Source organism: Ursus arctos, unplaced genomic scaffold (genome assembly GCF_023065955.2).
Source record: "Ursus arctos isolate Adak ecotype North America unplaced genomic scaffold, UrsArc2.0 scaffold_22, whole genome shotgun sequence".
Classification (NCBI taxonomy): domain Eukaryota; kingdom Metazoa; phylum Chordata; class Mammalia; order Carnivora; family Ursidae; genus Ursus; species Ursus arctos.
In genome coordinates this window covers 19,405,482-19,420,295 of record NW_026622897.1, presented here as the reverse complement: position 1 = coordinate 19,420,295, position 14,814 = coordinate 19,405,482, and the positions used below count along the sequence as shown (strand labels likewise).

Sequence of the window (14,814 nt, the reverse complement as noted above, 5' to 3'; positions counted from 1 at the left end):
CACTTGATAATTGTGGCGTCTATTGGAATTTGGAAATAAAAGTATAATCATTAGTGGCACGTATACATTTATAGCCCATCCAAACTGGGTGAGGAACAGGTTTGTAGGTTGTCTTTGAAGCATGAGTAGCTTCCGCTCCCTTAATGGGGAAAAGAACTAAAGCAAGAAGCACCTGACCCGGAGGGGCCCCGGGGTGGCTCTGGGCATCCGGGATAGTCAGTGCCAGGATTCATTTCGTAAAAAACCAACACAACTATGCAGCCTGCAAGGCATTTTGGCTCCTCTGAGGACTTCCTAGTGGACAGTTAACTCCCCACACCCGTACTTTGACCTCATATGCATCTGACCTGGGGGGAACCATGAACCTAGGAATGGACTCCTGAGAAAAAGTAAATCTACTCGCCCCTCTGCCAACACATGTGCACACAGGGGCTGTTCTAATTTGCAGGTGGCTCGACGTGGGCAGGACCCCTATGCCCAGCCTCCTTTCTCCTCCAGTAACCGAATGCAACACGGGGAAAACTAGCTTCAGGTAGTAGATAAATTAATGAGAAGTCACGTGAAACTTCATTTTTAATGGCTGAATAATTTAAAACATTCTGCGGGAATTCAGTTTATTTTCCAAATGAAAATAACTCTTTTGTATTTGAAAAGTTAAATTTATAATTATTGTAGATTTGGACACTAACAAAAAGAATAAACAAGTAAGAATCACCCCAAAATTCATCATTTGGCAAAAAACATTTAATATTTTGGTAAACATTCCCTTGATTTGCTTGGGTTGTATTTTACACACTACACATCATATTATAATGTTTTTGACTTACTCTAGTAAAATAATTTCCCTGTGTAAATTGAATATAACTTAAGGGTTTCAGTCTGTGGGAGCCCCCTACTTTATTTAACCCATTTTCCCTTAGTGGACATAGAGATTTTCTCCGACTTTTCCGTTATAATGAATACTGCGATGAATGTTACATGCAAACATCATAGCGCACTTACCTCCTCAGGATCCTTCACGTGGAGGAACAGTTCTAAGGAAAATATGTTTAAAATTTTGGTACCTACAGCTTCACTCTTCTGAAGGGTCCATGGTTTACAGTCCCACCACGGTATAGTGCTGTTTAGCCTCGCTCCCACTGACACTGGATATCGTCAAATTTAAATCTTTAACAATCCAATAGATGAAAAGATGTCTTAAGTATACTGGGGGGGGGGGTCAAGTTTTTAAAAATGATCTGTAGTAAAAACATTTTATATTTGTTCCATGTACCCCTTTCGTGTGAATGCATGTGATTTTTATATAAATACACATATACACACTATAGCTGAAATCCAGATTTCAGCGTTTTGACATGTGATGCCTTCTACTAAGTTCTAATTGTTTTATTTAATTTAAAAAATAGAGGTCTTGACTCCCTCAGCTTGGGAACAACCAATGGGTTGAGATCTGTAGTTTGACCACCACTCCTTTGGGAAAGTGACGAAGTAGATACACTTATTAAAGCAAACAGCATGATAACTTATTTAAAAAAATTTTGAATGTCTTTCTTAAAGACACACTTTTATGTGTTTTACTCAGACTGCACTAGAAGATATTTGCTCTATGTTGAAGCAGTAGCTGTCATTTCTGCGAAGTGCGCGTGTCCAGCCAACTCAGGCAGCGAGAAAAGGAAAACATGAAAGCATTAACAGCTTTGAGTCATCCCCTTTAAACCCCTGGCTTGCTGTTACCCAAATTTTTTTTGTATTGTAAAAGCTACAGAAACTTATAAAAAGACCATAGTTAAGAGTCATAAAGTTAACAGCGGTTAGTTTCGGATACTTGAGTGGCCAGTGCGCTGTGCTCCCAACGCGGCCATCCGACCCCTCCCTCCGCTGGTACATCCACTCCTGGGAAACAAGATCCCCCCGTCAGCAGCTAGGAACTGCGGTACTGTGACGCCTGTCACCGCTCCTTCCCCGTTCTTCCTGTTCTGGGGTCCTTCCGTGGCTTCCTTCCGGCTGGCCCGGGTACCTGGCTGGGCGGCCAGCAAGGGCAGCCCACATGGTTCTGCCTTGTTCCGGATCCGGCGAGGCGGGCAACCTCTCCCTTGGCGCCCTAAGCAGGGCCAACACATTCAGTCGCATAGAATAGTCATGTTATTAGCCGGCTAGCGAAGTGACGGGGTGAGCCTGTTGTGCGGGATGGGGGCTGTTATCTGTGTCATCATGTGGACTGTATTCCGCGACAAGCACATTCTTGGATAAGGAACGGCAAAGGGGGCAGACAGGATTACAGAGGACTTTTTGATTCCCTTGAAGGATGTGAGGTGTGGAGAGAAAGATGAACGGCGAGCCTCGGACTGGCCTCTCCAGCTTGGGGACAAGCAGCACTGGGCTGTGATTGGACATGAAAAGAGAGCAGCTGCTCGGGTAGCAGGGGCCGGGACTTCATTCCCGGAGCTAGGATCACAATCCAGGGGGAAGGCTGTCAGATGTCAGACTCCCACCTCTCCCTCCCGAGTGGCAGCCTTCTCTCACTTGGGCTTACAGAGCACTAAGTTTAACTCAGGCAGGGCTAAGCAAAAAAAAAAAAAAAAAAAAAAAAAAAAAAAAAATCCTGATTACAACAAGATGAAAATAAGCAGATTTGTAAAGAGAAATTTATTGCTAAAAATAAAGCAGCTGAAGCTTTTCCCCGGGAACACTGTCACCACGGGAGCCTCCATGACAAAATGTGTTGGTATCTCCTTCACTCCTGAACCGCTGCCTTCTTCCACACTCGGAATTTTACTTTAAGTTAGATGACGCGGTGTGCGACCCCCTCCTGCTCAATCTGAAGACGGGGTCGGGCTGCACTGTGACAGAGACTTCAGGTGCTCCAGGTGAGTGTCCACCAGGGGTTCGTGTGTCAGGAATGGGGGTTGGTAAGAAGACACGAAGGGTGTGGGCTGAAGCTCTGGCAGGTCCAAGGATCCTGAAGAAGAAAATTCCTTCAGTTCCACTGCTGCCTGGGAATCTCAGGGGACTGATCAGACACATGGATGTCCTTTCAATTCCCTACACCCTTACACCTGTCGGCCGAATCTTGCCCTTGTTTGGTAAGACAGGACAGAAACTTAACTTTTACACTGACGAAAACTGTGGCCAAAATAGATTAAGTGATTGATTTGCCTAGGGTTATACAGTATATTAGAGAGAGAGTGAGAAATTTTAAATCTATTACTTCCCGTCCAGAGCTCTTCCTATATGATCCAAGGCCAGATCCCTGATCATTCCACCCATCCGGGGCAGGGGAATCCACCGAGCATAGGTGGGACCAAGGCCGTGATCTGGTCCCCTTCACTTCATTTGAAATTTTAGTCCTGCACAGTAGACTCTCCCCTGGAGCTCAGCTTGCGTCTTACTTAGGTTAGAAAAAGAGAAAGGCCAATTTCTCCGTGGGCCCTGCCTTACCCTGACAGCCGGCCGCTCCGTGATGCGGCCAGCACTGCTGGGGAGCCCGGCAGGCCAGCTGGTCCTGGCACCCGGGACTCTCCGTGGTCGGGGCAGTGAAGTTTCCACCACTTACTGCCCAGCTATTTGCAGTACTCAACTCTGAATGAAGAGTAGAGGGCGGCCTAAAAGCAGTCCACTTTCAAGCCAGAAAGGTAAAATTAAGATACCTGGCAGAACGGGGTCACCATGATCTTCACCAAAGGCCTGTCTCTGGAAGGCTTCGAAGCTTATCGCTGCATCATTCTCTGGCAGTCCTTGGGGCGGCTGCCCGTCTCCGGGTTTCCACACATCAAATTTCACCCACTGGTAACTGCAGGATCAAAGGGCATTGTGGTAAGGGGTGTCTGTTAGCCATAATAACCCATTCTTACTTTCGGAGAGATCAGGTACTTTCTCCTGTACGTTGCTTCCATACGTATCTAAAAATCACATTAACGAAGAAACTAAGAGAAGACTGGTGTCTTTAGGGACACGTTATTCTGCAGGACTTCCCAACCCTTTTGCCATCACGGGACTCACAGAAAACGGTAACTTGAGTACTGTGGGTACTGGCTCCTGCTCACTTGAGGCGAAGAGGACTAACACTGAGGTACACAGGCTGAGGAGCAAGCACGCCCCGCACACAGAAGCGGCTCAGCAAGCGTGAGTGTGAGCAAAGCAGCAGCTGCTGGCTTATGTCCCTGAGCCACTCATCACAGTGTTTCTCTCAAGGGGATGGATTTGACCACACTTACTTGAGGCATTTTCGAGCTCCTGGACAACTCTGGATCAGGTTGTGAATAGTTGGATGAGAAAACCCAAAAAAGTCAGCTCCGGATGGAAGGAGGTTGGGCATTAGTTTCCCCCTAAATAGGAGAGGGAGGATTTGTAGTTTACAAGTGGAGAGGGAGATGAGAATGGGTTTAAGAATGGACTGTGGATAGGAAGGCAGAGAACACACTTTCTTGACTTGGGTACTCTGGAGAAATCCAAAGGATCTCTGGTAAGAAATATAAAGGATGCAGGATAGCTTTCTATAAATATGGGATCTCCAGACATTAAACACAAGGAAAGGCTCACTGTACCACAAGTGATCTCTTTAGACTGTTTTCAAGCTTCAACTTACATAGCAGCACTTATGGCCTTGAGCAGTTCTGCGTGACAGGCATCAGCAGAGGTGGTGACGATGGCGTTCTGGGGGTCATCTTCAGGAACAATTTCAAACTGAGAAAGATCAAAGGGCAAGGAGATCAGCCTTGAAGGAGGAAGTAGCAGAAAGTCATACTACTCCTATAACGACTTCTTCACTCTAGATCTTGAAGCGGAATGTACATGATACTAGAAGGTGGGCACAATTTCCTAGAGTGCTTAAAAATTCAAACGAGTGCAAGGAAACACAGAAAGTCCTTTGACTGTTTCAGTTCTATATACCTTGCTTGACTGCTCTCCAGTGGTCAACACTTCATTTGTTACATACCTTTCCCATCCACTTACATCTACTAAGTACAAATACAAATGGTATTTTAAAATATTTTTCAAAGATTTATTTATTTTAGAGACAGAGAAAGAGCACCAGTTGTGGGAGGGGCAGAGGGAAGGAGGGAGGGAGGAAAAGAGAGAGAGAGAAGTAGACTCCCTGCTGAGGGGGAGCCTGACATGGGGCTTGATCTCATGACCCTGAGATCATGACCTGAGCCAAAATCAAGAGTCAGATGCTCAACCGACTGAGCCACCCAGGTGCCCCACAGATGGTATTTTAGAAATATATGAGATAAAATAAGATCATGTAGTCCTAGCTTTACTTTGTAATATCTAGAAGGAACACAGGCCATTTTTACTGCAAGCCTCATTTATTTTTTGAATTGCAAAATATCTTGACTATTAAAAAAAACCCCTTAAATTAAAATTATACTAATACTGAGGAATTTTTGCCAAAAAGTATTTTTTTTAACAAACACTATCTAGCCAACTTAATTCCTTGACCAGTTTTCTATAAGTTCAATGAATTTTTGCGAAGAAAATATTTCTGTAACAAGTTCTATTTCACAAATTCAATTCCTTGACCAGTGTTCTATAAAGTTCAGTTAAACAGTATCCATTTTTCCAAAGACATACAGTTGGCTAACAGACACATGAAAAGATGCTCAACATCACTCATCATCAGGGAAATGCAATCAAAATTACAATGAGGTACCACATCACACTGGTCAGAACGGCTAAAATTAACAACACAGGAAGTAACAGGTGTTGGCAAGGATATGGAGATAGGGGAACCTTCGTGCACTGTTGGTGGGAACGCAAGTTGGTGCAGCCACTGTGGAAAACGGTATGGAGGTTCCTCAAAACGTTAAAAATAGAGCTACCCTGTGACCCAGCAACTGCACTACTAGGTATTTATCCAAAGGATACAAATATAGTGATTTGAAGGGAAACATGCACCCCAGTGTTTACAGCAGCATTATCAACAATAGCCAAATTATGGAAAGAGCCTAAATGTCCATCGACTGATGAATGGATAAAGAAGAGGTGGCGGGCGCACACATGCACGCACACACACATACACACACTGGAAGGTTACTCAGCCATCAAAAAGAATGAAATCTTGCCATTTGCAATGACATGGATGGAGGTAGAATGTATAATACTAAGCGAAATAAGTCAGTCAGAAAGACAAATACCATATGATTTCATTCATATGTGGAATTTAAGAAACAAAACAGATAAACATAGGGGAAAAAAAAGGAGAGAGAGGCAAACCATTTAAAATAGACTCTTAACTAGAAAGAACAAACTGAGGTTTACTGGAGGGGAAGTGGGCGGGGTGGGGAGGAGGTTAGTGGGTGATGGGCATTAAGGAGGGCACTCGCGATGAGCACCGGGTGCTGTATGTAAGTGATAAACCATTAAATTCTACTCCTGAAGCGAATATTACACTGTATGTTAACTAACTAGAATTTAAATAAAAACCTAACCAAACCTAACCCAAACCAAACAGTACCCAGCTTTTTAATGTTTATTTTAATCAAATTATTCCAAACAGGATTAATTTATTTTCTGTATATTTTCAAGCAATCATGTGCATTATTAGTCATTTGTTAGAATCCAAAATCTACTTTACTGAGTATGGTTTCTGCAGCTGTTAAGTTTTCTTCTGCACTTTGAACTTCAATTTTACTGTGTCAAATTTTAGAGCTCTTTCAATTTTGTCAATAATTATCTTGCGAGTTTTAGTCAGTGGTTTTGTTACTTCAACCAATGACATACATTGCAAATTGAAGATACTGATTGTTTATATTTATTTCTTAGCCATGCAAGAAAAAACCGCAAGCAATTATCTTCAGATATTCCAGGATGGCTCTCTTATTTGGTACTAGTCATGTCAATTCCAATCTTTTATACTGTATGCAGCGCTATTCTGTTTTGCACAAAGAGCAAATAAAAGGCCAAAATCTCCTATTTTGGTTTTGGAGGGTGTTCCCTGTTTGTATGTATAATTCTACTTCATTCTTGTAACTGCTACATAATATCACACAAGGTGGATAAACCTTGATTTTTAACCATTCTCCTACTGGTGTGTATTTCAGCTATTTCTAACTTCTTGCCATTGCATACAATGCCACAATGTATATTGTTATATGTAACTCTTTTATTCACATTTCCACATTTTTCTAGTAAATACTTGAATACCTAACAGTATTCTGGGTCAAAGGACACACATATTAAACTCGTTGATATTGCCAAGTTGCCTTCTGAAACACTGAAAATTTTCACTCATACTAATGCATACTTGTTTTCCTATACCCTGGCCAACACTAAATATTATCAATCTTTCTGCTGTTTGCCTATGAGCAAAGTAAGACCTTTTTATATGCATTTCCCTAATTGCTAATGAGGTCCATTCTTACCATCTGCACTGTTTCTATAAAATACTTGTTGTATCTAATTCTTTTTTATATTTGACCCCAGGAGCACTTTATCTGGATACTAATCCACTGTTATATATTTTCTTCCTGTTTTTTGCTTGAGTTTTAACTTGGATTATTGGGTCTTTTGTCATTCATTAAATTTTTAACGGTCAAATCTGTTACTATTTTCCTTTGTGGCCCTATATTTCATGCCTTGCTAAAGAAAAGCTTTCACCTCAAAGATTATAAAAATACTCTTCTATATTTTCTGTTAACTTATAGGGTAAAACATCCTATAAAGCTAAAGTAATTAGAAGTCTTATTAGCATTTATAAACAGAGATGAAAAAGAATCATCTGGAAGCACACTCAAGTATTATATGCATTATATGTACACTAGAGATATCACTCCATGTCAGTTGGAAAAAAAAAAAGACTTGAAACTCACGATGTATCTGAAAATAATGTCCAGAGGGGTTAATGAGTTTAAAAAAAAAAAAAAAAAAAGGAAGCTGAAAACCCCACAAACTCTTCTTTTCAAAAATATTTCAGCAGTTTGTCTTTAAGGAAATTAAGAATCAGCTTGTCAATATCCATTACAATCCTATTAAATTTTGATTACATTTGCACTGAATTTATAAATTTGTTATAAATATGGTATATTCGCAAACAATGAATCATGGAACACTACATCAAAAACTAATGATGTACTGTATGGTGACTAACATATCATAATAAAAAAAAAAAGAAAAAAAATATGGTATATTGCTACACTATGAGTCTTTCCGTTAGAGTACTTTCTAAACAGAACTCCTGCAATGGCCATGTCATCTGAACACTCACATGTACCTAACAGTGCTCTAACCAGGACACGAGCGGTGCACCATTATCCACATGCATCAGGCAGGCTCTCAGCTTCTGCTCAAAGGTTCTTCTACCTCCTTCTACCCAACTTTCCAGTGATCTATAACATCATCAGACAGTGAAGCCTGGAACTCTGAAAATGGTCTATTTTTTCCCAGTGATCAGAGGTGATGGCTGGGGAAAAGGAACTGCCTTGAATCACAGCAGTGGGAAGGATGAACAAAGGTATTTCCTAAGACTAAGGTTCAAGTCTCCCAGGTCCTTAGGAGCGTGTGCAATCAGAAACCAATATGCAGCTTCTTTGCTACCTCCATTTTGCTCCTTCCTGAAATGGCAGACTATCAGAGTCATCGTTCTGGTATATATGCCTGCACGTCGCAAATAAGCAGGCTTGCTCAGCCTCACAGTCACCATAGCAACAGTACAAGCAGCAGGGTTCAAAGGAAAGGGCGTCAGTATGAGAGCCAGACTGACAGATTCAAATCCCGGTTCAAGCTCTTATTGACAAAGGTCTGACTTAGGGCCAATTGCTTTTCTGCATCTTGGAGTTACCCAAATGGTTATTACACAGGACGTACTCTAAGTGTCAAAACAGGTATACCCCTTAAGTGGCTGTCACAGAGAAGGGTCTCAGAAAAAAGAAAGAAAGAAAAAAAAACAGTGGTTCTTCACAGAGTGGATACCTGAGGCTGCACGCCACCATCCTTGATCTGGCAGGTATACAAACACTTCTGGTCTGGGCACTTCACGCTGGCATACATTCGAGTACTGCAGTAGCCCACGGGGTAGATGGCGCTCTCATCATGGAAGCCAGGTCGGTCGGTGATGATCTATAAGAAAGATTCCCCCAAACTGCGACTGAGGTCGCTGGAGAATTCAGGAGTCCGGTGTACTGTGGTAGCCTTTAAGACCACTTTGGGGCTGCAGAGAGTGACTCGAATCACAGAGAGAAAGTGTGTATGCTGGGCAGCAGACAAAACTGACCTGGTTTCCTAGGGACTGGCGGTTTTCTGGGGTTGGTCTGGATCAGCAAGGGGCTGCGGCTAATGGGAACAGGGAGGGAAGGCTCAACCCCATTCCCATATTTCTGATTCTCCTCTCTATGTATCGCTGGTCTCACTCACCTCCCCCAGGCTATATACTGTTAGACCCCCCAGTCCGATGGGGAACACAGGCCGTCCTGAGGGATCCAGGGCAATGGGCTGAACCAGCTTGCGAGCACCTCCCTCCATTTTCTTTTTCTTGGATGTTTTCTTCAGAACTGAAACGCAAATCTGGGGTCACCCACTTTAGGCCCCTCCCAATGCTGAGGGGAAGGGGAATATTTACATGTGAATGCTAAGAGCAATAAGCCAATCCTGGTTCTATAAACTCACTGAATGGGCACATGGGACTTTCCCCCAAAGCCCAGAGTATCTTTCTAACCCACCCACCTGGCAGTGGCTAATTTTGTTATTTGTTCGGAGGACCCAAAAGGCTTGCACTTTTTAAGGCCTCTTAATTCATCTATCAGATCAGAAATTTCCCAAGCCATCCGCGTGCTCAAAAGGTCACCTAGCCCATTTCCCTGCCTCTAGGAAAGACTGAACGGAAGGCAACCCAGAGAGCTGGGGCTGTGGGAGAAGGGGGAGGCCTGACCTTGCTCCCTTTACATGTAACCAGGTCTGTCTAGAATTCCTCCACCCAAACGGGCTCCAATACACTTGCTTTCTGAGGGCTATTAGGGATGCCTAAGGAGGGTTTAAGTACATCTGTGGTCATGTGTGTCTACCAGTTAGTTCCAGGTCTTTGCCATTAGTTGTTGGGCCTCTGGGGCAAGTGATATCCTTCCTCTCCCCAAGGTACCTTCCAGTTTGTTGTTCTCTTTGCCTTTTTCTTTTTTCTCCTTCTTGGATTTCTTCCCAAATGGCTCCTCAGCCCCAGTGCTGGGCCCAGAAATGGACCCAGCTCCCTGTATAGCTCCCACAGAGCTGGCCGCACCATAAGGCAGGGGCAAACTGGAGCTGTGGGAAGGAGCTGCAGCGTGTACGTCCCCTTCGGTTAGAGCCTGAAGCTGGAGGAGCTTCTTTAGCAAATACCTGAGGTTGGGAAGGAAAGGGAGCAGAGGTGTGAACTTCTGTTTCATCTCAATTCCGTATTTTACTCAAGTACTAGAAAAGCCAGAATTATATACAAAGATTATTACACTCATAAAAATAATGTTCTTCTTGGGCCCAGGGAGTAATGAAGCTCCAGAGGACAATACGTGAAGGAGCCCAAGATAAGGACTGTAGCTTCTCTCTCTTGCATCAACAGGGTTCCTCTCCCTTGATGTTGAAAGGTGTTATGCTGCCAAAGGGCACATACCATGACCTGCTTATGTATATATTTTATATATACCCACTGTGCTTTGCACAAAGTAGTACATATTGAGTATTTGTGGAAGGAGAGGCAGTTTCTTTCATCCCTTCTCTTTTGTAATTGGGGAGTTACAAGAAGACAGCTCATTAGATATGGCAAGAGGGCTGTGTTAGAAAGACGAATAGAGGAGCTGTCTCAACCCCAGGGTCCAACACGACTTGGGTAAATGGGAGCCAGTACTAGAAGTTGTGAGTTATTCTGTACTTGATCAGTAGCCAATGGATTGTAAAAGGCACAAAAATTCCACAAGAGAAAAATTCCCAGAACAGTCACACCATATCAATCACTGAAAATGTGATTCTGAACACAAAATGAAGGCAGCTCACCGTCTTTCTTCTTTTGCTTTAAGAAATTTTTCCTCCAGACGAGCAATTTCATCACAAATAGCAGCATTTTCCTTTAAGAAAAATTTTTGGATATAATCACATAAAAAGAATAAAAGATCAAAGTATTACATTGGGAAGAGGAGCTGTATTTTTCCTTCTTTTTTGAGAGAGAGCTCACATGCAGGAACGAGATGGGGGGAAAGGGCTGAGGGAGAGGGAAAGAGAGAGAATCCTAAGCAGGCTCCATGCCCAGCGAGGAGCTCAACATGGGGCTCGATCTCACGACCCTGAGATCATGACTTGAGCTGAAATCAAGAGTCGGGTGCTTAGCAGACTGAGCCATGCAGGCAACCCAAGAGGAGCTATATTTCAAACCAAAGAAGTCTGTGTTGCTGGATGAGAAGGATGAGACACTCTATCTTGCAGAAAACGGTTAAAAAGACCTACAGGTACATGTAGAATCAAGTTCCACTATGGGCAGGGTAATTACATAACTTATAAAAACTGCATATTTGAGTGAAAAGGGGGTGCTATTAACTATTATACCAGTGCAGCATGGTAGACTAGGGTCTCCTAGGCAAACCAAGATATGTATGATCACCCTAATTAGGGTAGCTTTTGGCAGAGAAAAGGGCATATTGCTTAAATCCATATATGCTTAAATTTAATCCTTATGAATAGGAGAAATGTCTGTTCCCAAGTGCCTTGACTCTTGGGAAGCTTATAAAACCAACTTAACCCAAAGCATCTCATGCAATATGAATCTTAAAGAGAAAAACTGGACGAATAAAATCAACTCAAGTATGCAAAATTCTTAAACTTCATAATCTACTTATGTGTACTCAAGTATCATCTTTCTGACTCAGTCTGTTTCCCAAGCACCAGCTGTAAAGGAATGCTCTCATCTGGATGTTCTAGAAGTGAGACTTCAAACTCTGAATATTCAGACTTTAGGTACCTCTGACATGTAGGGGATAAAAGAAAGGGAATGGCCAATGAAGTATCAAGTTCTTAATTCTACTATCTTCATTTCTCTCCAGACCACACAGCAAGTACTAAATAAATGCTTTTGGAAAAATGTGCTAATTTTCAAATCTTCCCTTATGTTTCCAAAAAAGTTGAGAGATGTTCAAGCTTTTGGTAGAAGGAAGAGGTAAGGTGGTGATTCAGCCGCGGAAGCACATTTGAGGACTCCATTTCCTACTGCCCAGCACTGAGGCAGGCTCCAGCAAGCCAGAATACTGCAACACAAGTTGTGGCTGGCATGCCAGTTCACGTATTCAATAAAAACAGAGCCTCTACAATAAAAGAACAGCAGAAATACTTGAGAGACTCAAGGGATTGGAAGGGGGGTAAATTACTGAAAGCTTCACGTGTCTGTGGAGGGAAGAGGTCGGTTATGCTGAGCTGCTGGGGAACAGGCTGTGTAGCTGAAGTAGTAAAGAAACTAGGACCAGGGTGTCTGAAGTTGGAATCAGGGCTTTGACACAGTGCCCTTGAGCAAATCATCTCTTTGGGTTTCAGTGTTGCCATTTTTAACAACAATGCCTCACTCTAGGGTTCTCTTGAGACTCAAACGCCTTTCCAAGAGTTTTGCAGTAAGAACGACAGTGGCTGAAACTGATGGGCACCTCTTCTAGGTGCCAAGCACGTCACTGTCCTCACTAAATCTTCACAACTCCGAAAGGCAGTTGGCTCTCACGGGTCGGGAAAGGGAAGAGTACAGAAACTACCCAATTTGTCCAAGGACACAAGGCTAACGAGAAGTAACGTGTACTGCAAAAGCGAACACTGCTGTTCCTGCCACTCTGGGAGGGGAACGGTGCGGGGTAAGATGTCGCGAATTAGGAGTGTAGAGGCGGAGAAGCGCCGAGCGACGGCCAGACTCACAAACACCGTGGCTTTGGCCGCTTTGCGCAGCCGCAGGTACTTGAGCCGGTACTTCTCGTTCTGGCTCTTCTTCGGGAGCTTTTTCATCCTGGCCTTGCTGGACTGCAGCGGGGCCCGCGGCGAAGAGGCCGGGCCACCCAGAAAGCTCATGGTCCGGCCCCGCTACGGGGCCTCCAGCGCGCGGCCGGCATCGGCTCCTAGGCCGAGGAGCGCCAGCTTCGTCTCGTCTGGGCTGCCGGGATCCGGCCTCTTAGGACTCTATCCTTCCAGAACGTTCCCAAGGCGGACGGCAGGGCCACAAGCCCGGCAACCGACCTCGGCCCCGGGCCTCTCCGCACTTCCGCGTCTGTCTCGGAAGTAAGCCCTGCCCGGAAGTTACGTAACGGCGCCGGCCGCGTGTAACTTCCGGGGCCGTGAGTCTGAGGTGGTCGCGGCTGTGCAGGTCGGCGGCCGGGAGCGGGGAGGGGCGGGGGCTAAAGGTGGCGCGAGTCAGCTCTCCGTCACTCCGCGCAGTGTGCTTAGCTGAAGTCTGTGGAGCTCACGCCTAACACCTCCCCCCCCCAAGTCTTCCCGGCGCGCATCTCACACGCGCTCCCCCAGCCCACTGCGTTTCAGTGCCAGTTTTCCACACTTCTTCCCGCATCGTGGGACGCACTTGGCCGCAAGTGCTGGGACTGCGGCTTTCTTGGATACAGCTCGCAGAGAGGTTTCTGGAGAGCTTATTAGACCGTGATTTTACTAGGATCCGGGACGACACTAGTGAATAGAAAAAAAGGCCTCTGCCGCCCCAGGTTAGAATCTAATAGGGAAGACAAGATCTAACACGCGGTTTTAATAACATGCCAGCACTAAGTAGGCACTCAGTAAACGTTTCCCTGACGAAACCAAAAGTATGTTTCTGGACTTAGACCTGTATTTATTTAGCGCTAACTTTGTAACCAAAGTCTATCTAAAATCATCAAACAAAGAGGGTAGACAATTGTTTAGGAAGCAGTACTGGTAAAGGCTCGAGTCTGGAAGATGCGACGCTTGTATCCCTGCTTATTTCAGCAATGCCACTAACTAGCTGAGTGAGCCTCTGCGTCATAGGTTTTTCCGTTTAAAACTGGATATCCTATTTAGAATGGGGGCTAATGAGGCTTTTAAGTTGTCAGGTACTCTTACTGATGTAAAATATAATTACAGTTAAAGATTCAAAATGTAGACTTCTTGAGTTGTATATGGAAATTAAGGAAACTACGTACATAGTGAAAACAAGTTACTGGGGAAAAATGTACCGCTAATGGATAGAACTAACTTACCGAGTTCAAAAAGAGAGGTTTAGAATTGATGACCCAAGTATGTCATTTCTGATAACTGTAAAAAATAGTAACAGGGTCTGACAAAATGGTTTTAACCCAGAGAAGTCCTGGGAAAGTCCTTTTATGCCCCTCCATGTTGAAAGCTGCCCTTGTTGGACTTGGCTGGGTTTTAACAGAGCAACTCCTCAGGAAGCCAGTGTACTTTCACAAACATATGCAAGGTAGCCATAACAGAATCATTTTTGGAAACTGCCAAGAATATCTTCAGCCTACAAAATATCCACAGTCATACCTTTGCTAGTACAGATTGGTTCTTGGAACCTGAGAAAAGATAATCGAGTGATAAGAAGAGATTGTCTTTTTTTTTTTTTCAAATCTGTTTGCCAACTGCATGATTTATTTGCTGCCCAGGCTGTATTTTGTCCTTGCAGGCTTTGTGATCTGACTTTATTTTCACTGATCCTCTCCATATACTGGTATCATACCTAGTGGGAGGGAAAGTGTGATCATTGCTTTAGTTTTCAAGCTGCTCTGGCTAACGGATTTCAGTGGAATTTGCATTCAAATACTATTTTTCATCATTAGAAACATCTCCTTACAACATGTAAAACACTGTTTGCAAGTTTTAGATATTTAGAAAATATAGTACAAAGAAGATTTTTAAAAATCC

General features: G+C 43.7%; 1 protein-coding gene across 1 annotated transcript; it reads right to left on the bottom strand.

Annotated features, from left to right (window-relative positions):
* Window positions 1-2,631: 2,631 nt before the first annotated feature.
* On the bottom strand, window positions 2,632-13,210 carry TBRG1 (transforming growth factor beta regulator 1). The gene is made up of 9 exons (XM_026505512.4): window positions 12,844-13,210; window positions 10,954-11,024; window positions 10,073-10,305; window positions 9,352-9,488; window positions 8,911-9,057; window positions 4,586-4,683; window positions 4,215-4,325; window positions 3,648-3,790; window positions 2,632-2,959 (listed from the first exon to the last, which is right to left on the bottom strand). The coding sequence occupies exons 1-9, from the start codon at window positions 12,991-12,993 to the stop codon at window positions 2,814-2,816; spliced, it is 1,236 nt and encodes a 411-aa protein (XP_026361297.1). The 5' UTR covers window positions 12,994-13,210; the 3' UTR covers window positions 2,632-2,813.
* Between the last annotated feature and the right edge of the window lie 1,604 nt (window positions 13,211-14,814).

Coding starts and splice junctions, on each gene's coding strand:
- TBRG1 (XM_026505512.4), bottom strand. CDS start 12,993: ATGAGCTTTCTGGGTGGCCCGGCCTCTTCGCCGCGGGCCCCGCTGCAG. Junction 11,025..12,843: donor CGGCCAAAGCCACGGTGTTT/GTGAGTCTGGCC, acceptor TTTTTCTTAAAG/GAAAATGCTGCTATTTGTGA. Junction 3,791..4,214: donor GGAGCTCGAAAATGCCTCAA/GTAAGTGTGGTC, acceptor TTGATCCTGCAG/TTACCAGTGGGTGAAATTTG.